This window comes from Lithobates pipiens, unplaced genomic scaffold (genome assembly GCF_037356315.1).
Source record: "Lithobates pipiens isolate NorthernLeopardFrog02 unplaced genomic scaffold, aLitPip1_a1.2 Scaffold_13, whole genome shotgun sequence".
Lineage (NCBI taxonomy): Eukaryota > Metazoa > Chordata > Amphibia > Anura > Ranidae > Lithobates > Lithobates pipiens.
The window spans coordinates 421,731,606-421,759,362 of NW_027507718.1; the positions used below are offsets into that span (position 1 = coordinate 421,731,606).

Here is a 27,757-nt window from a genome sequence, read left to right on the forward strand (position 1 = left end):
TGGTTAATGCTAGGAAGCCAGCCTCCAGAGTCGTCTATATTATAGAGTCTGGAAGGCATATGTCTCCTGGTGTGAATCCTTGGGTTGGCACCCCAGAAGATGTCATGGGTAGGATCCTTGAATTTCTACAGATGGGATTGGAAATTAAGCTGGCCTTGCGTTCTGTCAAAGGCAAAGTGTCGGCCTTATCGTTTTTTTTTTTTTTTTCAAGGACCACTTGCTTCACACTCTCTGGGTCGTAACTTTATTCAGGTGGTAACGTGGATTAATCCTCCACTTGGGCCACCCCTGAACCCTTGGGACTTGAATTTAGTCCTGTCTGCATTACAGAAACAGCCTTGAGCAAATACGAGATTTCCTTTGTCCTCTTGAAGAGAAAAATATTTTTCTTGGTTTGTATATCTTCTGCTAGAAGAGTATCAGAGTTGGCTGCTCTTTCTTGTAAAAAGCTATATTTATTCATAAGGGTAAGGTTGTATTACGGCCTCATCCTATTTTCCTACCGAAGGTAATGTCAGGTTTTCATTTAAACCACGATATTGTACTGCCTTCATTTTTTCCAGCACCTCGTTCTGTGGAAGAAAGGTCACTACATTCTCTTGATGCGGTGAGAGCGGTCAAGGTTTATTTGAAGGTGACGCTCAGATTCGTAAAACAGATGTTTTGTTTGTGTTGGCAGATGGTCCTAAAAGAGGACAGGCAGGGTCGAAATCTATTTCTAAATGGATTAGTCAAGTGGTTTTTCAAGATTATGGTTTAAAAAGGAAAATTCCATCTTTTCATATTAAAGCGCACTCCACCAGGGCTGTTAGTGCTTCTTGGCAGTGCATCACTAAGCCTCCATGGCTCAGATCTGCATGGTCGCAACTTGGTCTTAAGTCCATACATTTACCAGATCCTATCAAGTAGATGTAAAAGGTCATGAGGCTATCGCCTTTGAGCGCAGTGTACTGCAGGCTGCAGTATAAGTCCTCTAGTCTAAGTGCCCTACTTTTGTTGTCTCCCTCCCTTCAGTTGGCATTGCTATGGGACATCCCACATAGTAACTACTATGGCTCTGTGTCCCGTGATATACGATTAAGAAAATAGGATTTTTAAAACTGCTTACCTGTAGAATACTTTTCTTTGAAGTACATCACGGGACACAGAGGTCCCTCCCTTCTTTGGTATACACGTGTATTGCTTTGCTACAAAACCGAGGTACTCCCAGTAGTGGGAGGGGTTATATAGGGAGTGCACTTTGTCTTGGGGCGTGCAAGCGTCCATCACCTGAAGGTGGCCTATAACCCACATAGTAATTACTATGGCTGTGTTCCGTGATGTACTTCAAAGAAAAGGATTTTACAGGTAAGCTGTTTTAAAAATCCTATTTCTTGTCCTAAGCATTACAAGAAGGTGCTTCACTTTTTGGCTGATAATTGAGCTTTTCAGTTATATCTGACGTCCATAGCTGTTTCGTCTGGTTCCCTCTGTCCTGCACGAGGTTCCTAGCTGGAATCGGGGTATTTCTTGTTCCTCTTGTTTCTAGGTGAATTCGTCAGTTTATTTTTAAGATTTGTGGCATCAAGGGCAGGGTTTATTCTTTCCTTTTCCACCAGGGAGTGTCAGTTCTTCCTGAGTTATTTAGCATCAAACTTCCATTTGTTGAAGCATTTAAGGTTTCTCCCCGGTCTTTTTGCATGTTAACTTGCTACCCATGCCAATTCTGACACTTCGCTTCTACATGTAAAAAAAAAAAATCAAGTTAGACTTACCGATAACTTTTTTTTTAGACTTTGAGGACAGCCACCCGAGAGATCATGGCTCCACCTCCCAAAGGGAAACTCCTCCTCCATCAGAGCTTTTTAAGGAAACCTCCACGCAGCCTCCTCAGTTATTGTAGAGACTCTCCGACCCCGGCTGCAACACATAACTGACAGTTATATCATAGTATTACAGCAATAACATAAAACAGGGCGAGTTACTGCTGTCCTCAAAGTCTATTGGAAAGCCAGTTACCGGTAAGTAACTTGAATTTTTCCGAAACGACTTTCAGGACAGCCACCCTAGAGGATTACCGAGACTTACTCCATTCAGGGTGGGACAACAGCCTGTAAGACTTTCCTTCCAAAAGCCTGATCCCCCAGCCGTCATGAGATCTATTCTGTAATGGCGGGCAAATGTCATCAGACTTGACCAGGTTGCTGCCTTGCATATTTGTTCGGGGGTGGCACCAGCCTTCTCTGCCTAACTCACTGCTGTAGCCCTTGTGGAATGAGCCTGGACACTCACTGGACTCCTCAGGCCCGTACAGGAATAGGCTTTCTCAATGGCCATCCTTAACTATCTTGATATGCTTCTCTGGAAGCTTGCTTATATATATATATATATATATATATATATATATATATATATATATATATATATATATATATATGTGTGTGTGTGGATGCTATATATATATATATAAGTCCTTAGTGGCTTCCAAATAACTTAGGACTGCGCTCTTAACATCCAAGGTATGGAATTCCTCTTCCTCCTTGCCTGACGGATTAGAGCAGAATGTAGGAAGAATTATCTCCTCAGATCGGTTCTGACCCGATCCACTTTAGGCAAAAAAATTAGGATCGGTTTTTAGTACTATCCTATCTGCACAAACAGAACAAAACGCCTCCCTGATTGACAATGCCTGCAACTCTCCATGCGAGCTAATATAATGGCCACTAAAAAAACAGTTTTCAACGTAATCCATTTCAGAGCGGCCAAATGGGTTCAAAAGGATCCCTGGTCAGGGCCTGTAGAACAGTAGTTAAGTCCCATACTGGGAAATTCTTAGTCGCGACTGGTCTCGACAGAGAGATTTGAAGAACCTGGTTACTAAAGGGTTCGAAGCAATAGGTTTCTCCAAGAAAACTCCCAGTGCGACCACTTGCACCTTGAGGGTGCTGATTGCTAGATTGTCCACCCCTTCTTGCAGAAACTCCAATACTGAAGCAACTTGTCTTGGCGATCTTGCAGAAGTTTAGCACCAGTAATTGAACGCTTTCCAATATTTGAAATATATTGCCCTTGTGACGTTCTTCCTACTGGACATCAGAGTAGCCACCAACTTGTCTGCGAACCCCTTTTTCTTCAAGAGCTGCTTCTCAGAAACCAAGCCACGAGTCTTAGCTTTGCTAGATCTTGATGGACCAAAGGGCCCTGCAGGAGGAGATCCTGTCTTAGAGGAAGATGCCAATATGGTTTTAGCTGCATCTGTAGTAGGGCCGAGAAACATGGCCTTTTGGGCCAAAATAGAGTGATCGGAATTATCTTTGCCTCTTTTTTTCTCTCCTGATCTAGCGATTAACCCGCATATCAACTGAAACGGGGGGAAAAGTGTAACATAGGTTAAAATTCCATCTGTGTGCCAAGGCATCCACTCCCAGCGACTGCTCGTGCCTACTCTACCTGGGCATTTCCCTGAGTGGCAAAGAGATCTACATTTGGCTTTCCCCATATTTCCATGATCAACCTGAAGACCTTTGGATTCAACTGCCATTCTGCTTCTAAGACCTGGTTCCTCCTGAGGAAATCTGCTATTTCATTTAGAGATCCCTTTAGGTGGATCGCTGACAAGGATAGAGTATGCTGCTCTGCCCAAGCCAGGATACCCTTTGCCAGTTCTTGAAGCGCCCTGCTTCTGGTTCCACCTTGCCTGTTTATGTATGCCACAGCCGTGGCGTTGTCCGACAGGACCTGGACATGTTGCCCCTGGACCATAACTGAAAAAGGCCAACATCGCTCTTTGCACTGCCTTCAGCTTCCTCCAATTTGAGGACCTCCCTGCCTCCTCTGCGGACCGTGAGCCCCCCCCTCCCCCCCCCCCCCCCCCCAACCCCATGAGCTGGCATCGGTCGTCAGCCGAACCTGGACTGGGAAGGACCACAACAGGCCTACTGAAAGAACCTCCCGGTTTCTCCACCACCATATATTTCTCTTTACTGTGGTGGGGATCCTTACCAGAGAATCCAACAAACTGTTGGTGGTCCCAAACCTTCAATAAGGTTTGCAGAGGTCTGAAATGGTGCTTAGTCCACAGGACCGCCAGGATGGAAGAAGTTAAAGTAACACAAACATAATCTTCCTGATGGACAGGGACTGTAGTTGAGATACTAATTGTATCAGCTGCTCCTGTTTCTCCTCCGGCAGGAAGATCTTCTGATCCAGAGGGCTGATACGATGGTTGAAATTTGATTTCTGCAGATTTATAATCCAGCCTAACTTTTAGGTGGGTGCAGGCTCTGTCCAGGTCTTTTTGCAGGCCCTCCCTGGCCTGGGCAAAAAACAGGTCGCCCAAGTAGGGGATCACTGAGATTCCCTCAAGACGTAGGTGCGCTAATGCTTCGGCCATAATCTTGGTGAACACACTCGGACAGCCTGAACAGGAGGGCTCTGAACTGGAGGTGAACTACCTTGCTCCCTTCCCTTAGTGCCAATCTCGGATATCTCTGTGACCTGATGGAAATCGGGACATGGAGATATGCATCCTGCAAATCCATGGGTGCCATATAGCAGCCCTGATTCAGGAGCTTCCTTACGGAGAAGATGGAATCCATCCGAAACCTCTTGTACTGCACCGATTTGTTCAGCACTTTTTGAGGTTTAAAATGAGTCGAACTTTCTAGAAGGCTTCCGGACCAGGAACACATGTGAATAGAACACCTGACCCATTTTCCCCTGTCGGGACCGGAAAAAAAATGACCTTCTGATACATCAGATGTTGAATGAGGGACTTCATGTCCGGTAGAGAATAGATTCTAACTCTGAGCCAAATAACAGATCCTCTGCAAAGGGAATACTGTAAAGTCTATTTTTTAACGCCACATCCCCTGGCCAACTTTTCAGCCACAAGGCCCTTCTTACAGAATTAGTCAGGGCAGCTGACCTGGCTGTCATGCCGACAGTCTCGGCTGAAGCATCTGCAATATACGCAATTGCTGCTGAAAGCGTAGAAAAGAAGTCTAAAATCTCCTGCTTTGGGGAATCGGCCATAATGTGTGCTTTCAATTGGTTGACTCAATGATCTACATTTCTTGCCACACAGGTTGTTGCCATGGCTGGTTTCAAATCATTGGCTGCTAGGCTCTCTTTAGGAGGTCCATCTTTTTATCCATAGGCTCTTTCAAAGTGCCCATGTCCTCGAAAGCCAAGTTTGTCGACTTTGAGACTTGAGAGAAGGCCGACTCTAACTTCGGGACCTTGTTCCAAACAAAATCCAGACAGTTTTCAGAGGGGAACCTTCTCTTGTGTGCCCTAGAGAAAAATGGCTTCTTCTCGGGCTCTAACCATTCCCTTTTGATCATATCAGAAACCAGGGAATGGACCGGGAAGGTGCGACTCCTGGAATCCCCTAGCCCTGCATACATGCCATCATGTAGGGAGAGCCTTTTTTCTCTTCCTCAATTCCTATGGTCGCATAAATCACCTTGAGGAGACCTCCCACTTCTAAGGATAATTTATACTTGGAGGCTGCCTCGGAATCCTCCACTTCTTCCCCCGAATCAGATTCATCCAGGGCCAAATAGACAGAATCCTGTGAGGCGTCTTGCGACATCCCCCCCCTTCCCATCAATTGAGAACACCCCTGGGGCTCCAAGGATGACTGCGGGGTTCTAGCCTCTCCTGACGTTCCAGGATCTTCCACTAATTTAATCTGAACACCTGAAAAGTAGCCTTGAGCTCATCCTTAACCACTTAAGGACCGCCTCGCGCCGATATACGTTGGCAGAATGCCATGGCTGGGCACAAGCACGTACCTGTACTTTAAGTGCCCACCCATGGGTCGGGACCACACCGCCAGCGGTGAGGTCTCGACCCAGTCCTGAGCTCTGTGACCACGGGACCAGCGGACCCGATCACCGCTGGTGTCCTGCGATCGGGACACAGAGCTGAAGAATGAGGAGAGGTAAGTGTAAACAAACCTCTCCCCGTGCTTCCCTGTTTGGCTGTCACGGATCGTCTGTTCCCTTTTTATAGTGAAGGACGATCAATGACCTCACATGCCAGGCCACGCCCCCTACAATTAAAAAAAAAAACACATAACGTCATACATAACACCTACACTGCCCCCTAGTGGTTAACTCCTTCACTGCCAGCGTCATTTACACAGGACTCATTTAAATAGCACTGATTGCTGTATAAATGACAATGGTTCCAAAAATGTCCGATGTGTCCGCCATAATGTCGCAGTCGCAATAAAAATCGCTGATCGCCGCCATTACTAGTAAAAAAAAAAAAAATTGATAAAAATGCTATACAATTATCCCCTATCTTGTAAACGCTATAACTTTTGCGCAAACCAATCAATAATCGCAATTTTTTTTTTCTAAAAATATGTAGAAGAATACGTATCGGCCTAAACTGAGTTTTCATATATTTTTTGGGGATATTTATAGCAAAAATTAAAAAAAAAGTAAAAAATAATGCGTTTTTTTTTTTTTTCAAACTTGTCGCTCTATTTTTGTTTATAGCGTAAAAAATAAAAACCGCAGAGGTGTTCAAATACCACCAAAAGAAAGCTCTATTTTGTGGGAAAAGGGCACACATTTTGTTTGGGAGCCATGTCGCACGACCGCGCAATTGTCAGTTAAAGCAACACAGTGCCGAATCGCAAAAAGAGGCTTGGTCCTTTTGGTTGCAAATTGGTCCAGGGCTTAAGTTGTTAATGGTTGTTATTAAATCGCCACAAATGGACGGATTCTTCCCTAACCAGGCTTGAAATACAAGACGCACAGAGCGTTTTGATCCAGGCTTCACTTAGTTTTTCTTTGCATATAGGGCATCTCCTCTTAACTGGTTGGGCAGCACTTTTTGCCTAAACAAACAGAAAAGAGACAAGGAAAAAACAAACCACACCATTTATCTCTGCCAAAAACGAGTGCAGATGACACCCAGGTGCAACAAGGGAAAACCATGCAATTCCCAGTGCCCAAGCAAGCAGACACCCCCCCCACCATCCAGGCATACAACACTGACCCTTAAGAGGGGGTGGGGGAAGGGTGTGGGGAAATGGGGGGGGGGGGGGGTGATCACTGGAGGACCATTGAGAGACACTGCTCCTACCTTCACCTTGCTGGCACCTTGGCTTGCTCCCTTGTCTGCATCGCTCTCCATCACTAGCTTTAGCAGACGCGCGGAATCATACACCGCCGATTCAAAATCGCTGCTGCACCGACCCAGAACCAGAAATAAGGCGCCAGTTGGCCCTCCTCTCTCCCCCCTATGTTCCAGCGACTGGAAATGACGCTGCGCGCTGCCAAAGTTCCGCCCCTTTCCTGAAGGACGTGGCCGAAGGCTCTCCTGGCCACCAGAAGGATGGCGGCTGCCTCTCCCGCGCAGGAAAAACAAACCCTGTGGCCGTCAGGCTCTGCGAGAAACCGGGGGAAGGGACAGCCGTGTACTGGTTCTCCCCGAGCACTGAAGGGGGAGAGAGAGAGAGCCCATGGCACCGCCCAAACTGGGAGGCAGATGGGAGGACAAGCTCCAAAGAAAAAGGTGAGAACCTACCCACTCTCAGGACCAGCCTAAGAGACCACGGCTTCCAATGGAGGTGTTCGTCCCAGTTGGAGGAAGCACAAAAAACCGAGGAGGGTGTGTGGAGGCTTTCCTTAAAAAGCTCTGATGTAGGAGGTGTTTCCTTTTGGGAGGTGGAGCCATGATCTCTCAGGTGGCTGTCCTGAAAGTCGTTTTGGAAATCATCGATGTTTTGCTAGAAAATGACTCTGAACTCCCCCAACATTGTGTTATTTTTTTTTGGGGTTTTGTTTTTGTTTAGCAGAGACCCTAGGGAATAAAATGGTGGCTGTTGCAACGTTTTATCTTGCACGGTATTTGCACAGTAATTTTTCAATCGTTAAAAATAGAACTTTCATGCATTATTTTTCATCCAATTTCTTTGCATATTGTGAAAGATGTTACACCAAGTAAATACCTAACCCGTCATGCTTTGAAATTGCGCATGCTTGCAGATTGGCACCAAACTTCGGTACTTAACCACTTCCCGACCAGCGCACGACTATGTACGTCGACAGAATGGCACGGGCAGGCATATTGGCGTACAGGTACGTCCAATATTCAATGCCGCCCTGCCATCGGGAGCGCGACTCGATCGCCGTGGGCATCCCCGCGATCGTCTCACGGAGCGGCCGAATGGAGGAAATGCCGAGTAAACAGCATTTCTCCATTCTGCCTAGCAACTAGTGATGCTGATCTCTGCTCCATGTGATTGGAGCAGAGATCAGTGTTCACTAAATGAAAGCCTAACCTCCCCACAGTTAGTAACACACCCCTAGGAACACTTAACCCCTACACTGCCACCCACTGGTTAACCCCTTCACTGCCAGTGTCATTTACACAGGAATCACTGCATTTATATAGCAGTAATTACTGTATAAATGACAATGGTCCCAAAATTGTGTCAAAAATGTCCGATGGGTCCCCCACAATGTCGCAGTCACAATAAAAATCGCTGATCGACGCCATTACTAGTAAAAAAAAAATAATAAAAATGCTATAAAACTATCCCTATTTTGTAAACGCTATAACTTTTGCGCAAACCAATCAATAATCGCTTATTGCGATTTTTTTTTTTTTTTTTTTTTTTTTTTTTTTTTACCAAAAATATGTAGAAGAATACGTATCGGCCTAAACTGAGGGAAAAAATGTTTTTTTATATATTTTTGGGGGATATTTATTATAACAAAAAGTAAAAAATAATGCGTTTTTTTCAAAATTGGCGCTCTATTTTTGTTTATAGCGCAAAAAATAAAAACCGCAGGGGTGATCAAATACTACCAAAAGAAAGCTCTATTTGTGGGGGAAAAAAAAGGATGTCAATTTTTGTTTGGGAGCCACGTCGCACGACCGCGCAATTGTCAGTTAAAGCGATGCAGTGCCGAATTTCAAAAAGTGGTCTGGTCTTTGACCAGCAAATTGGTCCGGTCTGAAAGTGGTTAAAAATACCCATAGGCGGCGCTTTAAATTATTGCTCTCGCTCAAACACCTCACATGTGGTTTGGACATAGTTTTACATATGTGGGCACAACTTGCGTACGCTTTTTCTTCGCTAGCATGTGGCGACAGGGCACTTAAAAAAAAAAGTTAGTGTCAACATTTATTTTTTATTTTTTTTAATCACTTTTATTCCTATTACAAGGAATGTAAACATCCCTTGTATTAGGAAAAGTGCGTGACCAGTCTTCTTTAACCCCCCTAGGTAATCTGGCTCGGGTTAGGATTTTACTGATGGGAGCGGTAACCCCGAGCCAGACTCGGGATCGCTTCGCTGGTTGCAGGGAAGGACACAGTGAGTTACTTAGCTTGTCCCCTGGATCCAGCGATGTCCTCCGCGCTGTGTGATCGAGGTGTCCTCCGCTCGGTCCTCCGCTCGATTCACAGTACCGAGTGCCGCCGAGCTCCGTTCCCTACGGTGCACGGGAGCGGAGAACGGCAGCAAATTCTAAAAAGTAAAAAGACACAAAACACACACAGCACTGTAATCTTACAGATTACAGTGCTGTATTAAAAAATTACACACCCCCTTTGTCCCTAGTGGTCTGTGCAGTGCCCTGCATGCACTTTTATATTATAAATAGTTTTTTTTCTGCCTGGAATTTGGAGATTGTCCATAGCAACCAAAACGTGTCCCTTTTTTCAGTGTTTTAGGATTTGATCACATTATTGAATAATTTTTCTTTTTCTTTATTATATTATAAACTTTATCATACCCGGGATGTCTGCTAGACTGGTTTGAACAGATTTAAGAGTTATTCCCAAGAATTACAGGACTGCAAAATAAAACGCCAGATTTCCATGCAAAATAATTGTACCTCTTTCAGCACCTAAATCCAGACTAAATCATACCGCCAGGGAGGTTAAGGTGAGATCTGAGGTCAATAAATCCCTCACTGGGAAGCCTGAAAAAAAGAAAAAAAAAGAACTTCACACCCAACCTCTGAAAGATTAGAGGCATCACAGGATTCTCTATGGTAAACTTCTGGGATGAACAGATTCCTTCTCCCTTTTACCAATCGTACAGGTGGGTCGGTATAATTGTTGCGGTGCAGGGAAACACTGGCTCTAAATTAAGTTATCTGATTCCTGTAGCTGCAGGCGTCATTCAGATACTCAGTCCATAATGTCATGTCGTTGGGCAGGAAGTGGTTTTTAACCAAGTTCTAAAGCTTGATCACACCTCCTGTGAGTGCTATTTTTGGATGGAAGGTCTCCCAGGTGGCTTTGTAGTGAAATTCCCCCTTTTCTGCTTTTGGATTTTAGGTGTGTTTGGCATTAGTGCTGTTCTGCCCACCCCTTATATTCAGTGCCTTAGGATATCCCCAGTAGTCTTAAGTATGATGCTCTCTATGTTCTGTTATGCGTTTAAGTTTTTGGTTTACCCTTTTAACTCCTATTCTTGGAGTACATTACTTGGATTACATGACATGGAGATCTCTGACCTCTTGTCTGTCCGTTGCTTGCTACAAAACAGACTTGTGCTGGTAGGAGTTGTAAAGAAAAAGGAAAAACACTGCACTACTACAATACAACAAGCAGCTAACATTCAAACAAAGTTACAATTAATGTGAAACAAACAATGTAGCGCTAGGGAGAGACAATTAAATATACAAACAATCTAGAAATAATTTGTACAAGAAGTGAAAGCAACCTGTGTTGAACCACAGGAACGTCTCGCACTTATCTGTGTGAACAACAATATGTGTAATGTGCAATCACAATGGAATACACATGCAACTTGTATGTGAAAAAAACGTGATTCAATGAGGTCATAAAGCAAAAAATAGACAGTGATGAATCAATCTGTGCAAAAGTCCTCATACTATTTAGGCAAAATCAACCAATTCTTTCTTGGGGACCCAGGATTAAGACTCCAGGAAAACCACCGACAGAGATCTGCTTGTCTGTAGTAATATCTGAAGACACAGCAATTAATAGAGATAAGTTGAATACCCTTACCGGAACTGTTGGACCCACCTGTTATACAACAGTGGGTCGAAAGTGCGTGTTATCCCAAAAGGGATTGTATTCCAGCTCTTAATGGAAAGCGATCCCGACCAGCAATCCTCCCATAGACGGCCTCTATCTCAGACGAAGGTAAGTAGTCCAGGTAATCACCGGTCAAAGTTTTCCATAGCCCAAAGAGGGGATGTCTCCAAGGTGGGGAGTAGCAAAGCTTTACTTTTAAATGAGAGCTCCAGGGAATATCACATAAACCGAAAACAGAAAAAGAGGGGGCTCCGGATAGTGTAGGTCAAAAATAAACCAGTTGGTTTTAATAAAATATACACATTTGACAAAAATAAAAGTGATCACTAAAAATAAAATAGATTTCAAAAGAGCATTGTGGGGTGCAAGTAATGCTGCATTACAACACTGGTAGGAGTTATGCCTGGGTGGGGGTTCTTGCCTTTTGTGTCCATTCACCAGCAAGGAGAAGGGTAGGTGAAATTCTGGCTGATCCTTAGATTTTTCTTTACTTGCTGTTAGAGATGAAACCTGAGGAAATGGATATGTATTGAAGAGTTGCTTTAAGCCAGGGGTGCTCAACCCATGACCCGATGAGTCTTCTGATGTGGCCTGTGACCTTAAGTCAGGGAAATGCATGCCTGGGGTCAGCAACCTGTTGATCATAATCTGGGCATGCTGTCCTGATATTTCAGGCCATCAGAGTGCAGTAAGCCAAGCCGCCTCTGTTTGCGGAGGGAGCAGAAAGCAATGCTTCCTCTAACTCCTGTCCCATACAGAGTAATACAAAGTGCACTTGGCTTCTAATCCTTTCTAGCAGCCTGAAGAGTGGTGCCCGTGTTCTGGCATATTCAGTCCGGCCATCATATAGCGTCCGCCCCATACTGCGCATGCGCAGTACGGGGAAGAAGAAGCTTCGTAAAATTTCCGAAGCTGAACGGCGCCTGTGCAGTGACTGTAGGTGGTAGCCCCACCATCCAAGCGGACATAGGGTTGTGAAAATTAGACGGCCCCTCTCGAGGGCGAGCTTTGCTCGCCACGCTTCGGGCTCGGCCTCGCTGCGCTCGGCTCTTTTTTTATTCCTACTCTATGTCCACGCGGATGGTGGGGTTAGAACCTGCACTCAGTGCGCAGGCGCCGTTCATCCTCGGTTATTTTCGGAATCTGTGTTGCTGTGTACTGCGCATGCGCAGTACACAGCGGACGCTATCTGATGGGGGATTTTATATGATAAGACACCGGCAGCAGCTTTAAGAGGAGAAAATTTCAGTGTATGTAAACACATACATTGGGCCTAAAAAGCTTTTGCAATGGGCGTATTTGCACCTATAAAACTATTGGGCTGCTTTCACACTGATCTGCAGTTGCAGTGCTTTCTTGCAGGTTAGTTGCAGTGAGCCATAGCAGGCTGCAGTGAACACTATTGCAATCCCGAGCATATAATGGTATTTGTTACAAAAAAAGCCTTTTTCTGATGCAGAGCATGAGTTTCTAACAGTCGATTTGCACAGTAGTGGAAAGGCACTCTGTACCTGCATAAAGACAGTTAAACAAAGTGTTAGATGTCTAGACTACCTTAACGCTTTGCAATCTTTTTTTGAATTCAGCTGCAAGTCTCTTATACTGATGTATTTCAAAGTTCTAGACTGGGTTGTTTCATAGAAAATGTAAATCGAGCAAATAGTTGCTTGTAGGTCTAATGGTATACTAACATTTTCTCTCCCTTTTTCAGGTTACTTGTAGAGAAAATCTTTGCTCAGTACATAGTTCCTCACAATCTGGAAACAGAAGAAAGAATGAAATGTCTCTATTATTTGTATGCAAGCCTGGACCCTAATGCTGTAAAGTGAGTGATGAATGATGATGGTCTGTCATTTTGCATAATGTAACAGTCATACAGCCTGTGTACCTGGAAAGGAACAGTACATTTGGAATATTGAAAAGGCTAATTGTAGACATTTCATATGAGTTTTTGCATTTTAGTTTAACCACTTGAGATCCGCGCTATAGCCAAATGACAGCTACAGCGCGGATCTCCTTTTCCAGGACGACGTCTATTGACGTTGTCCCGTGCACGAGCGGCCTGCGCGCCCCCTGAGGGGCGCGCGCGCGACGCGCTCTGTGATCGGCGAGTCTACGAGACTCGCCTGATCACCGATCCGTGCAAGGGGCCGATCCCGACCCCTTATCACGTGATCATCTGTCAGCCAATGACAGCTGATCATGTGATATAACGGAGCCGGTAATCGGCTATTATTCCTCCTCGTGCTGTCAGCGCGAGGAGGGAAAAAAAAGCCGATCACCGGCGGCCGTGATCGGGACATCAGTCCCGATCACGGCCAGCCCTGCTAGTGCCCACCTGCCCCCTGCCAGTGCCCACCTGCCCCCTGCAGTGCCACATGTTTAAAAAGTCAGTGCCCCCCAGCAGTGCCCACAATCTGCCTCAAAGGTGCTGCACCCCAGTGCCACTTATCCGTGCCCATCAGTGTCATCTACCAGTGCCCAGCAGTGCCGCCCATCAGTGCCCATCCGTGCCACCCATCTGTGCCCATCGGTGCCGCCTTATCTGTGCCTATTAGTGCCGCCTTAACTATGCCCATCAGTGCCCACCAGTGCAGCCCATCAGTGCCCACCAATGCAGCCCATCAGTGCCCACCAGTGCCGCCTAATCAGCGCACTTCAATGAAGGAGAAAAATGACCCGTTTGCAAAATTTTATAACAAACTATTAAACATGATTTTTTAATTTTTTTTGCATCTTTTTTTGTTTGTTTAGCAAAAAATAAAACTCCGAGCTGTAACTAAATACCACCAAAAGAAAGCTCTATTTGTGGGGAAAAAAATGATAAAAATTTCATTTGGGTACAGTGTTGTATGCCTGCTCAATTGTCATTCAAAGTGCATCAGCGCTGAAAGCTGAAAATTGGTCTGGGACTGAGGGGGGTTTAAGTGCCCAGTAAGCAAGTGGTTAAAAAAACAAACAAAAAAAAAAAACCTTTTTTTGTTTTGGACTGCGTTAAGCAGGATTGGAACACCTGTCACATTTTTACTGCTTTCTGTGTCCCAGTCTTCCCATCAGGGGCACTAGTTCTGTCACTTTTGAGGGATTTTGGGACAGGAAGTGAAATCTATCAAATGGAACACAAATGGCAAAAATAACCTGACGGGTTATAACCCTTCCTTAACTCTATTAAAAAAAAAAAAAGTTTTGTCCTTAGTTAACTTTAAGCTTGCGTGTGTATATTCAGATGATGATTTTATTCTTTAACATGTGTAGCATAGTTATGGATTTTGATTTATTTTGTCTATATCCAGGGCACTAAATGAAATGTGGAAGTGTCAGAATATGCTGAGAAGCCATGTCCGGGAGTTATTAGACTTGCACAAACAGCCACCTGTAAGTTCATATTAATTCACGTTCCCAGTCTATATTAGTAATCCTTTTAAGGTTATCTGCTCATACTTGGATTACTCTAGTCTTTAAGTTTCAAAATTCTTATGTTTGTCCTGCTAAAGTCTTGTAAACCGGTCTTTAAATAATTGGCCGGGTGCCTTTACTAACCTTATTCTGAAAATGCTTGTTGTCTACATGTAGTGCTGACCCACTGGTTTCACTGATATGAAGCACTAGCCCGAAACAAGTATGCAGAATTTGGGGAATGATCTTCAGAATGGTGTGCTCAAAAGCAGCTCTGAATTCCAGGAGTCGTAATCTAACTCGCTGACTCCCATTGCTTCCCTGTTGGCGCTCCCTAGCCTCTTCTGGCACAAGGGAGCCACTGGGCCATGGCAGAGCAAATTGTAAAAACATTGTGTACATGTTTGTTTACACAGGCTATACAGCACAGTTAGTGGAAGTAAACCCATCGATTTAAACAGTTAAAAAAAGGCTTACCGGGAATGCTAACTGCACGTTGGCTGTGCTCTCTGCCAAACTATCAAACCATCCAATGGCTGGTGTCATAACGAATCGCATGTGCAGCACCATAGCAGTTGAAGATTAACCACTTAACAACCGGCCCATAGCCGAATGACGGCTACAGGGCGGTTGTTTAACTCTGGGAGGCCGTCATATGGCGTCCTCCCAGAATTCTGCTCTTCCGCGCCCCCTGGGGCGTGCACTCAAGAGCATCCGTGACCGCTGGGTCCACAGGACCCGGCGCATCATGGATCACGGCAAACAGCTGCCCATCGCGGCCGTTTACCACCACGTGATCGCTCCGTCAAATGACAGAGTAATCACTTGTAAACAAACTTGTTAACAAACCGATCGGTACAGCGGAGGGGGAAGAGATCGTGTCAGCAGCGCTGTGGGCTGCATCTGCAGTGCCCACATCGCTGCTCACCAAAATTTCACCCCTCAATTCGCTGCCATTACTCTGCAACACCCGCCAATACTCTGCAACACCCGCCAATACCCAGCCATAGACATCCCCTTCCGCCACCCTCCCATGCTTCTACCGACTCGCCAATACGATCAAAGCCAGAATCTTTTTTTATTTATTTTTATAAATATATATATATATATATATATAACTTATTGATCCCATATCTCACTGTAAAGAGGACCTGTCATGCCATATTCCTATTACAAGGGATGTTTACATTCCTTGTAATAGGAATAAAAGTGATCAAAAAATTTATTTTTGGGGGAAAAAAATGTCAAACTAAAATAAAAAATAAAGTAAAATGAACAATACATTTTTTTTTATTTATTTTTTTTAAAGCGCCCCTGTCCCCATGTGCTCACATGCAGAAGCGAACGCATACGTAAGTCCTGCCCACATATGAAAACGGTGTTCAAACCACACATGTGAGGTATCGCTGCGAACGTTAGAGCGAGAGCAATAATTCTAGCCCTAGACCTCCTCTGTAACTCAAAACCTATAACCAGTAAACAAAATTTAAAGCGTAGCCTATGGGGATTTTTAACTAGCGATGTTTGGCGCCATTCCACGAGCGTGTGCAATTTTGAAGAGTGACATGTTGGGTATCTACTCAGCGTAACTTCATCTTTCGCATTATGCATAAATTGGGCTAACTTTACTGTGTTTTTTTTTTTAAGCACAAAACTTTTTTTTTTTTCCAAAAAAAAGCATTCGAAAAATTGCTGCGCAAATACCGTGCGAGATAAAAAGTTGCAATGACCACCATTGTATTCTCCAGGGTGTTTGCTAAAAAAAACATATATAATGTTTTGGGGTTCTATGTAATTTTCTAGCAAATAAATGATGAATTTTACATGTAGGAGAGAAATGTCAGAATTGTCCTGGGTGCTCCAGAACGCCTGATGTCGCTCCCTGCATGTTGGGCCTCTGTATGTGACCACGCTGTGTAAAAGTCTCACACATGTGGTATCGCCATACTCGGGAGTAATAGCCGAATGTGTTTTTGGGGTGTAATTTGTGGTATGCATATGCTGTGTGTGAGAAATAACCTGATAAAATGACAATTTTGTGAAAAAAAAATCTTGATTTTTGCAAAGAATTGTGGGAAAAAATGACAACTTCAAAAAACTCATCATGGCTCTTACTAAATACCTTGGAATGTCTTCTTTCCAAAAAGTGGTAATTTGGGGGGTATTTGTACTTTTCTGGCATGTTAGGGTCTCAAGAATTCAAATAGGCCGTCAGTACTTCAGGTGTGATCAATTTTCAGATATTGGCACCATAGTTTGTGGACTCTATAACTTTCACAAAGACCAAATAATATCCACCAATTTGTACTTATTTTTACCGAAGATATGTAGTAGTATACATTTTGGCCAAAATTTATGAAGAAAAAAATTACTAATCTGCTACATTTTATAACAGAAACAAAGAAAAATTCTTTTTTTTACAGAATTTTCTGTATTTTTTCTTTTATAGCACAAAAAATAAAAAACTGAGCGGTGATTAAATACCACCAAGAGAGAGCTCTATTTGTGTGAAAAAAGGAGAAAAATTTCATATAGGTCCAGTGTTGCATGACTGAGTAATTGTCATTCAAAATGTGAGAGCACCGAAAGCTGAAAATTGGTCTGGTTATTAAGGGTGTTTAAGTGCCCAGTGGTCAAGTGGTTAAACAGAGGCAAAGATGGCAGCTTCCTTGGCTGAAAACGATAGGGGAGTTTACTTCCACTTTAAGAGGCGTAGGCAAATTTTTTTAGGAATACTTGTAATTTCCCTTATCTTCCACTTTAACCACTTGAGCTTCTGAAGGTTTTACCCCCTTCATGACCAAGCCATTTTTTGCCATTTAGCTCTATACTACTTTAACGGGTAATTGCAAATGTATATCTTTTCATGCTAATAGAGCTTTATTTTGGTGGCATTTGTGCCCAACTGGGTTTTTTTATTGTATAAACAAAAAATACCTTACATTTTGAAAAATATTTTTACTTTCTGCTATAAAACCTATCCATTCAAAAAGTAAAAAAAAAGTTTGTCACTGTGCCAGTAGGGCCACCCATCTGCAGTATGATGCGTTCGGTCCTAAAGCGTTTAAGGTTGAACTGTGTTGAATTGAAACGCTGGTTTTCAATATGGACTCTGTTTTTATTTTATACTGTAGATGTGCATTGCAGTCAACTTTAAAGTGGATGTAAACCCACTTTTTTTTTTTTTTTGTCTGGCACAATATAGAGCATGGGATTTCAGATCAGCTGTGCCCAGTCTTGCCACAAAGAGTTAATCCAGCTCTGAGCAATCCTCATCTTTTTTTTTTTTTTCAGTGAAATAAAACCGACAAACTGAAATCTTTGTAGGTTCTTACCCCTTGCTGTGAGTGACAGGTGATTTACCTATCTCGTGCACTAGCCTAAGATCTGCATTATTTTTTTAATTCCCACCCCCACTCCTTTTCTTTTATTAGCTCTGCAAGGATGGGCTGTTTCACACCTCGGCATGATTTAGCATGCTAAAGTCATGTGGGGACTTTTCTGGGTTTTGTCTGGATGTTAGTGATCATAGCAGAAGTTCAGTGTAAGAAATACACAAGAGAAAATGCATTTTGATAAGGGGAGTGTAGAGGTGGGCTGGAGTCTGACATCACGACTCCACCCACTGAGCCCTGGAAAACGGACACACCCACAAAATCTGCAGTTTTTTTGTGTCTCCTAGCAGACAGAGGGCAGACATTTGACAGATAAGTATACATGCAGGAGGCATGTATATCCTTCTAGCTAACCAATATTGCAGTAGTTTAGAAAGGATGAGAGTGGGTTTACATCCACTTTAAAGTGGGGTGCCCCCTAAAAAAAATAAAAAAAATTTAAAGTCAGCAGCTACAAATACTGCAGCTGCTGACTTTTAATAATTGGACACTTACCTGTCCCAGGGTCCAGCGATGCGTGGGAACGATGTTCCCGCTCCGCTCGCGGCACCGTCATTTGTACTGTGGGCACCTGGCTGTGGCTTCACCGTGATACGCCGCACAGCCACCTGGAACACGTGACAGGTCCCAGGTGACTGTGCAGCGCGAGGGGAAGTGATGTCACCAGCCCGGGCAAGGAAGAAGGCAGACTACGAGGGACCACCTAGCAACAGGTATTTAGAGGTGAGTAAAAAATGTTATTTTTTTTCCACAATTTTTTTTAAAGAATTTTAAACAATTTTTTATTTTTTGGTGGCAACACCACTTTAAGCTTCGAGGCCAAATTACATACCTATGTTCTCTGTCTAAATGTTTTTTTTTTCCTGCAGTCAGAAGCGAACAACACAGCCATGTTTGGGAAATTGATGACTATAGCAAGTGAGTATTTGTCATATTTACCACAACTGTATCAGCGGTCTGGGCTACTTATTAGAAGCCTAGAGGGTTTTTTTTTTTTTTTTTATTCCTACTGTTCATGCCTGTTTGATGTCAGCTTAGGCACTTTATGCAGTTACTGCAGATTTGTGTAAATGTTGCGTTAAATAATACATATTGTTCATTTGCAGTCAGAGTGCTGGTAAATCCAAAGTATCTTGCTCACACAGTACAGGACAAAGATCTTGTGTTTATAGAGCATGTTATATGCCACTAACTTCAGGTGATCATAACCCCACCCACTCCATTAATTTATTTTTTTGCCCACGTCCTTAGGTTAAGTTAATTCTGCTCCTAATGGAGATGTTTCTAAACTATTTTATATTTGACACTTCAGCCAAGATCTGAAGATTTCCTTCGGGACTTACTAGCAGTTTCTGGATCGGTTAACCTTCGATGTGCATCTTGAGACCCATACCCGGACCCCACAGTAGCAGGGCTAGCCTGTAATGTTTCCTCGGGCACTGGATTCTGCATTCAACGCTCACCTTAGCATGTGGTGCCAGGTGTAGTTAGCCATGGTCTGGTTGCTATACAGGTCCAGGGCTGTGGTACATTCCTATGAATCCCGGGACATTGAAGATCACTTCAGTAGTATTTCAACAGTGATGTTTAATTTTGTTTTTTCCTCTGGGAACCCGAATAGTGGATAAGGGGTTTCCCTGTATTATGACTGGATCCTGCTTTCAAATGTATGATGATATTCATGGAGTGTTTAACCAGTGTGTTATCCCCCTCTGTAAAAGTCTACTATGTGCGTGATAGGCAATGTTTTTATAATGTTCCCCTTTTTAAATTTGGCTGGTTTTCCTCTTCGCGTTGCTTAAAGCGGGGTTCCACCCTAAAGTGGAACTTCCGCTGATCGGAACCCTCCCCCCCTCCGGTGTCACAATCGGCACCTTACAGGTATTTACACCCACTTCCGGGCATAGACTCCCATGGGAGTCTGTCATTTTCTGTCCTGCCGCGCTGTCTGCTGGGACACACACGGGTCCCAGTGACAGCGCGGACAATTCCTATTGCGCTGCGCGACTCGCGCATGCGCAGTAGGGAACCGATTCGCTTCACTTCCTGATTCGATCGGCCTCGGCTGCCGACATCGCTGGAACCCGGGACAAGTGAGTGTCCATTTATTAAAAGTCAGCAGCTGTAGTATTTCTAGCTGCTGGCTTTTAATATTTTTTTTTTTTAGGTGGAATCCCTCTTTTAGTGTGTGTGTGTGTGTGTGACCTGGTTGCAATATGCCTTCTGCCTGCCTACCTTCCAGAGACACAGTAACGGGACATTAGTCAGCGCCCAAGTTAAAGGGAGGGGACAGACGGATCTCAGAGGGCACTGAGGAAGTGAGAAATGCATGGGATGATAGCTGTTCCCCCTACACTGGAGCAAAGCCATATATGGAGACAGCTCCCTTCCTCTCATTCTAGCATCCTCTCAGAACCTGATGGCCTATCTGACTAAAACAGAATTCACTGCAAATATTTATTTGAAAAACCCTTGGCTCTTCTAGAGCCTTTAGTCTCTCGGACTCAAGTCATTCTTTTCCCTCTCTACCACTTGAATCTATTCAGCAGTATAACCCTGAACCTGCTTATTGCTTTGAAAAAGATATTAAGGAAGGACAAGTGGATACAGCAGAGGATCCTGTAAAGGAAATTTCCTCTCGTGCATATGTTATGAAACGCAAGCCAAGGCTTTACAGCGCAATATGCTTTCTACTGTCAACTTATTGATTCAGTGTGTACTAGTATTTGCCTAGCAGCACCAGAATTTCCTTTAAAAAAAAAAAAAAAAAACTGCTATATGGGCACTAAATGGCAGACAAATTCTAAAGGTTTTTCCTTTTGTACACGCAAGTTACCTGTGCTTTGCATGAGGATTGGGCAAATCCAGAAATGTGTTCCTTCAAAACCCCCACCCCCCCACCTTTTGTGGCGTTATATCCCATGAAAAATATGCCATGGGGAGGAGACTGATCGCTGTTCCTTAACAGTGGAGCAGGAGATTTCTTTCCTCCCCTGACAGAACAGATCTGTCAGGAGCATTTGTGGGTGGCCAGCAATATCGCACGACAGAGGAGACAGTACATAAGGGTTCGCTATGACAACGTGTTTCAGAGGTGTCTTCTCTATTTTCTTTTTATTTTTTTGTAGTTTTCATTGTCTATCAACTCTGATGTACTGCGTCTCCCTTTGCTCTCCTCCGAGTCGTGGAATATCATGTTGTGCGACGTCTGCTGGCCCTGCTGCAGGCACAGTGGATCGGGCACGCCTGGAGATCTGCCTGAGCTATCGGCTAGCTCCTTGGCAATCTGATGCTCACAGCCAGCTCCCTCAGTGGCAATCCAGAAGGAGGCTGAGAAAACTTGCATGCCTGTAAATGTACTACCAAATTTGAGTGTATTAACTGGAGATTTTAATCATTGTTCTTAATAAACAAAATTATGCTAGTGCAGATGTGCTCTCTCTCCCTCTTTGTGTACATACAACTAGCATACACATATGTAGTATCGGTGTGATTGTCGGGAGCAAGAGAATTTTATTTTGAGTTATTGGTATGTTATGGTTGTAGCAAGAATCTCTTCTTTAAAAAAAAAAATAGTTTTGTTTTACTTGATGTTAAATAGGAATGTTCAAATGACATGTTCGCTGTAATGTATGCCAGTTGTGCTATTTAAGAAAAAAGCCAGCTTGGCATTTAAATTCTACTTTCTTAACTTACAGAGAATTTACCAGATCCAGGAAAAGCACAAGATTTTGTCAAGAAATTTAATCAGGTTTTGGGAGATGATGAGAAATTGAGATCTCAGCTAGAGATGCTCATAAGCCCAACATGCTCCTGTAAGCAAGCTGATGTTTGTGTGGTAAGAAGCTTTAATTGCAGCTTTATTTGCATGCTTTCACTATAGTTCTCACAGAACATGGCCATTCCAAAATAGGTAATGACCAATGTTTTCTTGTTTTGCATGTTTTAATCTTAGAGGGAAATTGCCCGGAAACTTGCTAATCCAAAGCAACCAACAAACCCCTTTTTAGAAATGGTAAAATTCTTATTGGAAAGAATTGCCCCAGTACATATAGATTCAGAGGCTATCAGGTACGTAATTTTTTTTAACATGCATACAGCCAATTTTCTTTCTAAGACAAATTTGTTCAGGGATGTTTTGGATATGCTTTTTTTTTTTTTATTTTTTTTTTTTATATTAAATCTCCTTTGTATGTTTGTGTAAAGTAGTTGCTGTGGTTTTATTGGAATATTCTTAAATCTCCAAGGAAGTGTGTGTGTTTTTGTTTTTTTGGTAATATTGTGCACTATAAGTCTTTTTTGCAGATGTTTTTTGTACACGTTCCCCATCTTATGCTTTTTATACTGTCTGTTTCAGTGCATTGGTGAAACTGATGAATAAATCTATTGAGGGTACAGCAGATGATGAAGAGGAGGGTGTGAGTCCTGATTCTGCAATAAGAGCAGGATTAGAATTGCTAAAGGTAAACAAAGTTATGAAAAAAATATAATGGACAGTGAATTTAAAAGAAAGCAGATTCATTAATGTGTGTTATTGTAGTAGTTGTTGCCCAAGTATAGGAAAATGATCACGGACATAACCAATCCTTAAAGCATGGCTTGTACAATGATTTGGTTTGGCATGCTAAGCATTGATCCTTTCAGGGCTACCTCTTTAACCGCTTGGCGACTGTATACCTTACATATATGGTGGCAAGGCATTTCTGCTGTGCAGGATCATGTACCAAATATGTAAGCCTGAACTTCGTGTCTGGGGCGCACATGCGCACCACCGGCGGCCTGCTTCCGCTGTGATTATACACAGCGGGAGCTGATTTGCGTGTACAGCAGATTGCCAGCACCCACCAATGATTAGGCAGAGAGCCAGAAAGGCAATCTGCCTCGTTGTTCTGTCAGTAGGGAATGCATTGATCCTGTGTGCCTGCAAAGCAGGAACACGGATCAACGCCTTCCCCTAGTAAAAGCACCACCCACACACTACACAAACCTTGGCTAGGCACACAGTTAACCCTTTGATCGCTTCTGATGTTAACCCCTTCCCAGCCCATGTCAGTACAGTGACTGCATTTTTTTTTTTGTTAGCACTGATCACCGTTTTAGTGTCACTGGTCCCCAAAAAGTGTCGTTGTCCGATATTTGTCTGCCACAATATCGCAGTCCTGTTAAAAGTCGCTGATCCCCGCCATTACTAGTAAAAAATGAATTCCAAAGATGTATCCTATAGTTTGTAGAGGCTATAACTTGCGCAAAATAATCAATATGTGCATTTGGGGGGATTTATTTTTTAGCCTAAATTGATGAAGAATTTTTTTTTTATTAGATATGTTTTATAGCAGAGTATTTTTGTGAGGTGTGTGTACCCGGATGAACTGTTCTATATGGAGCAATCGGCTCAGAAGCTGACATGAAATGTCCAGCAGAGACAGTACAGGTCCTGCAAAGGTTCGGTTGGATGTTGGCCTAATGCTTGCAGTACTTGGGCTTAGTACATGGCTCAGGTGAAGGTCTAATAAAGAAATGCCTGTTTCCCAAGTGTTCTTCCAGGACAGCCCTTGAGAGATGGAGCTCCTCCCATCGACACAGGAAACACATTGCCACAGTTCAAAAGGCGGTCCCTCAGGTCCCTGCTCAGTCATTTGTGTTTCCTCCGTCGGAGGAACATGTTGCCAGGAACCTGGAGGCCCCTCTCAGGGGCTGCCTGAGAACCTGTTAGCCATAAGGGACCGGGTCCTGTTTTTTGGCTGCAGTATTGGGTCCATACTTTTTTTGTGGCTCGGGTACCGTCCAGCTGATTCGGAGCAGACCCGTTACCCTCCTCCTTCCAGTGCCGAGGTGGCCAGGGGCAGAATGGCGCCGGTTTCCCCCAGGAGCGGTGAGTGGAACCTTCCATCTCTGCTCCTTGTTGCGGTGGGGTCGGAGACGCCGAGCGTCACTTCTGACGGAACCGCGTCATCACTGCGTGCCGAGACTTCCGGTTCCGGGTCTCTAAGGGTACAAGGAGGAGAGGGAGAGCCAGCGCTGTGCCTGTGAAGCCCGACCAGCGTCCAGCTATACCGGATTAGCGGCGGGATCCGGAGCGTCAGAGGGGGACCATGGAGGCTATTCCCCAGGATACTCCGGCGGAGACAGGCACCAGCCAATCCCAGGTAGGCTGCTGGGCATGCTATTACTCTGGTGGAGCGGTGGTGTTTGTAGGCTGGGCCCTGTAGTGCCCCACGGTGGCGGTTTACTCACAGTGAGATTGTTTGTTAGTGGTGATTCTAAGAGGGACATGGTGCTGAGCCCTAATTGTGGGAATAGGTTGTCCTCTGGCTCTAACAAAGCCCTATGCAAGCAATGCATTGCAAGCTTGCTTAAATCTGAGGCAGATTCCCCTTTAGCAAAATTTTTGGGCTCCTTTTAAAGAGGAAATGGCGTCGACCTTTAAGTCCCTCCGGGAGTTAATCACTGACGTGGGATCAGCTGCAGCTGCCTCCACGAGTAAAACAACTATAATCTCCTCCTCACCATGCCTTACAACACCCAGCTCAGGGGAGCCCCGTATGGTCAGGGAGCCTAGCCCCACGTTGATTAGCCCCGAATCCTCTGACACTGACTCGGGTCAGGAAGAGGATCAAGCAGCATCTAAAGCCTCAAAATATAGATTATCTCTCGAGGAAGTAGATGAGCTAATGGGGGCTATCTATGATACATTGGAAATTGAGGAGGAAGAAACTCAGTTATCCAGACATGATCAAATGTATGAGGCTCTGGGGAGAAAGAAAGCAAGGGTTTTCCCTATACATAAGGTGCTTTCTGACCTTGTCCTTAAGGAGTGGTCTGAACCAGATAAAAAGGTTTTCTTTCCTAAATCCCTTAAGAGAAGGTTCCCTTTTGATGAGAGCCCAGAGGCGGTCTGGAATAAAAATCCTAAACTAGACGCCCCTCTGTCCAAAATCTCAAAGCAGGCTGATCTGGCCTTTGAGGATATGGGCCACCTGAAAGATCCCATGGACAGGAGAACAGACATTGTCTTAAAGAGGGCCTGGGATGCCTCTATGGCAGGCTTAAAACCAGCTCTAGCTACTTCCTGTGTAGCTAGAAACCTGGAGTTCTGGTTATCGCAACTACAAGAACATTTAAAGGCAGGCACTCCTAGGGGGGAGCTTCTGAAATCCTTCCCTATGCTTTTTAAGGCCACCAGTTTCATCGGACGCCTCCACGGACTCTGTAAAATTTACGGCTAAGTCTGCAGCACTTTCAGTGGCAGCAAGGAGGTCAGTATGGATGAAAACCTGGGGGGAGACACGGCGTCTAAAACCCACCTGTGCAGCGTCCCTTTTACAGGAGACTTAGTCTTCGGGCCTGAATTAGACTCCGCCTTAGAAAGGACGGCGGATAAAAAGAAAACCTTTCCCGCAAAAAAGAAACATTTTTCAAAGAAAATTTTTTCGTCCCTTTAAGGAACCCTCTAAATCAGAGAAGAGTTCAACCCCCAAAAAACATTGGTCGGGACATAAAGGGAAAGGAAAAGGGGGCATACTGTTTAGCCGCCCCAATCAGGATCCCAAACCCCAGTGACATCAGGGTTCCTGTGGGAGGAAGATTAAGCAAATTTCTTCCACAATGGGAAAAGACAACCTCGAACGAGTTTGTCTTAAATATAATAAAAAGGGGTCATGCGCTGGAATTTCACAGCAACCCTCCTTCCAAGTTTCTGGTGACAAAGCTTCCAAGTCACTCAGAAAAGGCCAGGGCCTTACCTTTACTGATAGGGGAAATGGTGGATCAAGAGGTATTGACACCAGTCCCTATTCAGGAACAAGGAGACGGTTTTTACTCGCACATTTTTGTGGTAAGAAAGCCGTCAGGGAGATTCAGACTAATTATGAACCTCCGACCACTGAATCGCTCCATCCGTTACAAGAGATTTCGGATGGAGTCCATTTATTCCATAAAGAATCTCCTGCAGAAAGAGATATTTATGGCAACCCTGGATCTAAGGGACGCTTATCTGCATATTCCAATAAGGGAGGAATGCCAGAAATTCCTTCGGATGGCAGTGCAGATAGACACAAAGGTTTACCACTTTCAGTGCAGAGCACTTCCCTTCGGTCTATCATCCTCCCCAAGAATCTTTACCAAGGTTCTCGGAGAGGCTTTAGTTCCACTGAGGCTTCAATCAGTCTCAATTATCCCCTATCTAGACGATCTGCTCCTAACAGCACACTCGGAGAGTCGTCTTTTTCAGGATCTGGAATTGACTCAACTCAGCCTGAGTCGATTAGGGTGGATTGTCAGTCAGGAGAAATCCAAGACAACCCCAACACAGGAGATCCTGTATCTGGGTTACTGGATCAAGTCTGTAGATCAGAAAATTATACTGCCGGAAGAAAAGATTTTGAATCTGTGGCAGAGAATATCTTTTCTTCAATGCAGCCCCAAATGTACGGTGAGGGAAGTAATGTCGGTCTTGGGTCTTATGACGGCAGCCATTCCAGCCGTACAATGGGCCAGGTTCCACCAAAGATACCTTCAGGGTTTTTTGTTAGAACAATTAAAAGGCAGAGATCTGGAGGAGGAGGTATCGATCCCCTCAAAGATAAAACGCTCCCTCTGGTGGTGGAAGGACAGGGAGAACCTAAACAAAGGGGTTCATTGGGTCCTTCCTATCACTTCAACACTAACAACGGATGCGAGCAGTTGGGGCTGGGGAGCCCACCTCGGCTCAAGCTGGGTCCAGGACAAGTGGACCCCGGAGGAGAAATGTTTTTCTTCCAATTGGAAAGAGCTAACAGCAATCCTGAGAGCTGTTCTAGCTTTTCACCCCACAATACAGGGTCACCATCTACAAGTCTGTTCAGACAATACGACGGCCGTAGCATACATAAACAAACAAGGAGGTACCAGAAGTCCTCGTTTGATGTTGGTAGCCAGACGCATTCTCCAGTGGGCAGAAGCCAATCTGGAATCCATTTCGGCAGTTCACCTGAAAGGGGAGCTGAACAACAAGGCGGACTTCTTGAGTCGACAAAAGATTTCGAACCAAGAATGGTCCTTACACCCAGAGGCATTCAATCTCATAACAACTCACTGGGGAGAACCAGAGGTAGACCTTTTTGCGAGCAAAAAGAATGCAAAGGTTCCCAATTTTTTCTCGCTAAACCCAGGAGATCAGCCCCTGGCGGTAGATGCCTTGCAAACTCCATGGACTTTCAGTCTGGCGTATGCATTTCCCCCTCTTCATCTCATTCCGAGGGTCCTAGCAAGATTCCTCAAGGAGAAAACCTGTTTGATTCTAGTAGCACCTTTTTGGCCCAGGAGACCGTGGTTCACAACGTTGCTACAATTGACAGATTGTCCGCCTCTGAGACTTCCCTACAGACAGGACCTCCTGTCACAGGGACCTCTTTACCATCCACAGGTCGCCACACTGAAGCTTTCAGCGTGGTTACTGAAGAGGAAATCTTAAGGAATAAGGGCCTGTCAGATGAGGTAATTGCGACCTTACTACAGAGTCGCAAACCAGTCACGAGGGCTATTTACAAAAAAGTCTGGAAAAAATTTAATAGCTGGCTGAATAGCCGTGACATAAATACGGCTAATATTCTACAGTTTTTACAGGAAGGTGTAAACAAGGGTTTAACCCTAAGTACTATTAAGGTACAGATAGCTGCCTTAAGTGTGTACTTAGATGAACGCTTACAGGAAAATCCTTTTGTCGCTAGATTCTGTAAGGCAGTCGCTAGACGTAAGCCAGTCAGAATCACCAAAGTCCCATCCTGGGATTTAGCAGTTGTACTAAAAGCTTTCTTGGGGTCACCCTTTGAGCCTATCTCAGAGGCCTCCCTAAGGCTTATTACATTTAAGACAGTTCTCCTGGTGGCAATCACTTCAGCCCCGTAGGGTCAGTGAAATCCAAGCCCTTTCCATCAGGGAACCATTCCTACAGATCCTAGAAGACA

At 44.3% G+C, this 27,757-nt stretch overlaps 1 protein-coding gene across 6 annotated transcripts in view; it reads left to right on the plus strand.

The window, feature by feature from the left end:
- Window positions 1–27,757, plus strand: part of PDS5A (PDS5 cohesin associated factor A) — a 197,609-nt gene that overhangs the window by 102,291 nt on the left and 67,561 nt on the right. For all 6 annotated transcript variants that reach the window (XM_077477616.1, XM_077477618.1, XM_077477613.1 and 3 more), the window contains 6 exons: window positions 12,734–12,847; window positions 14,316–14,397; window positions 18,683–18,731; window positions 21,512–21,651; window positions 21,769–21,884; window positions 22,171–22,276. In XM_077477616.1, the coding sequence (XP_077333742.1) occupies window positions 12,734–12,847; window positions 14,316–14,397; window positions 18,683–18,731; window positions 21,512–21,651; window positions 21,769–21,884; window positions 22,171–22,276 (607 nt within the window). The remainder of the gene's footprint in view (window positions 1–12,733; window positions 12,848–14,315; window positions 14,398–18,682; window positions 18,732–21,511; window positions 21,652–21,768; window positions 21,885–22,170; window positions 22,277–27,757) is intronic.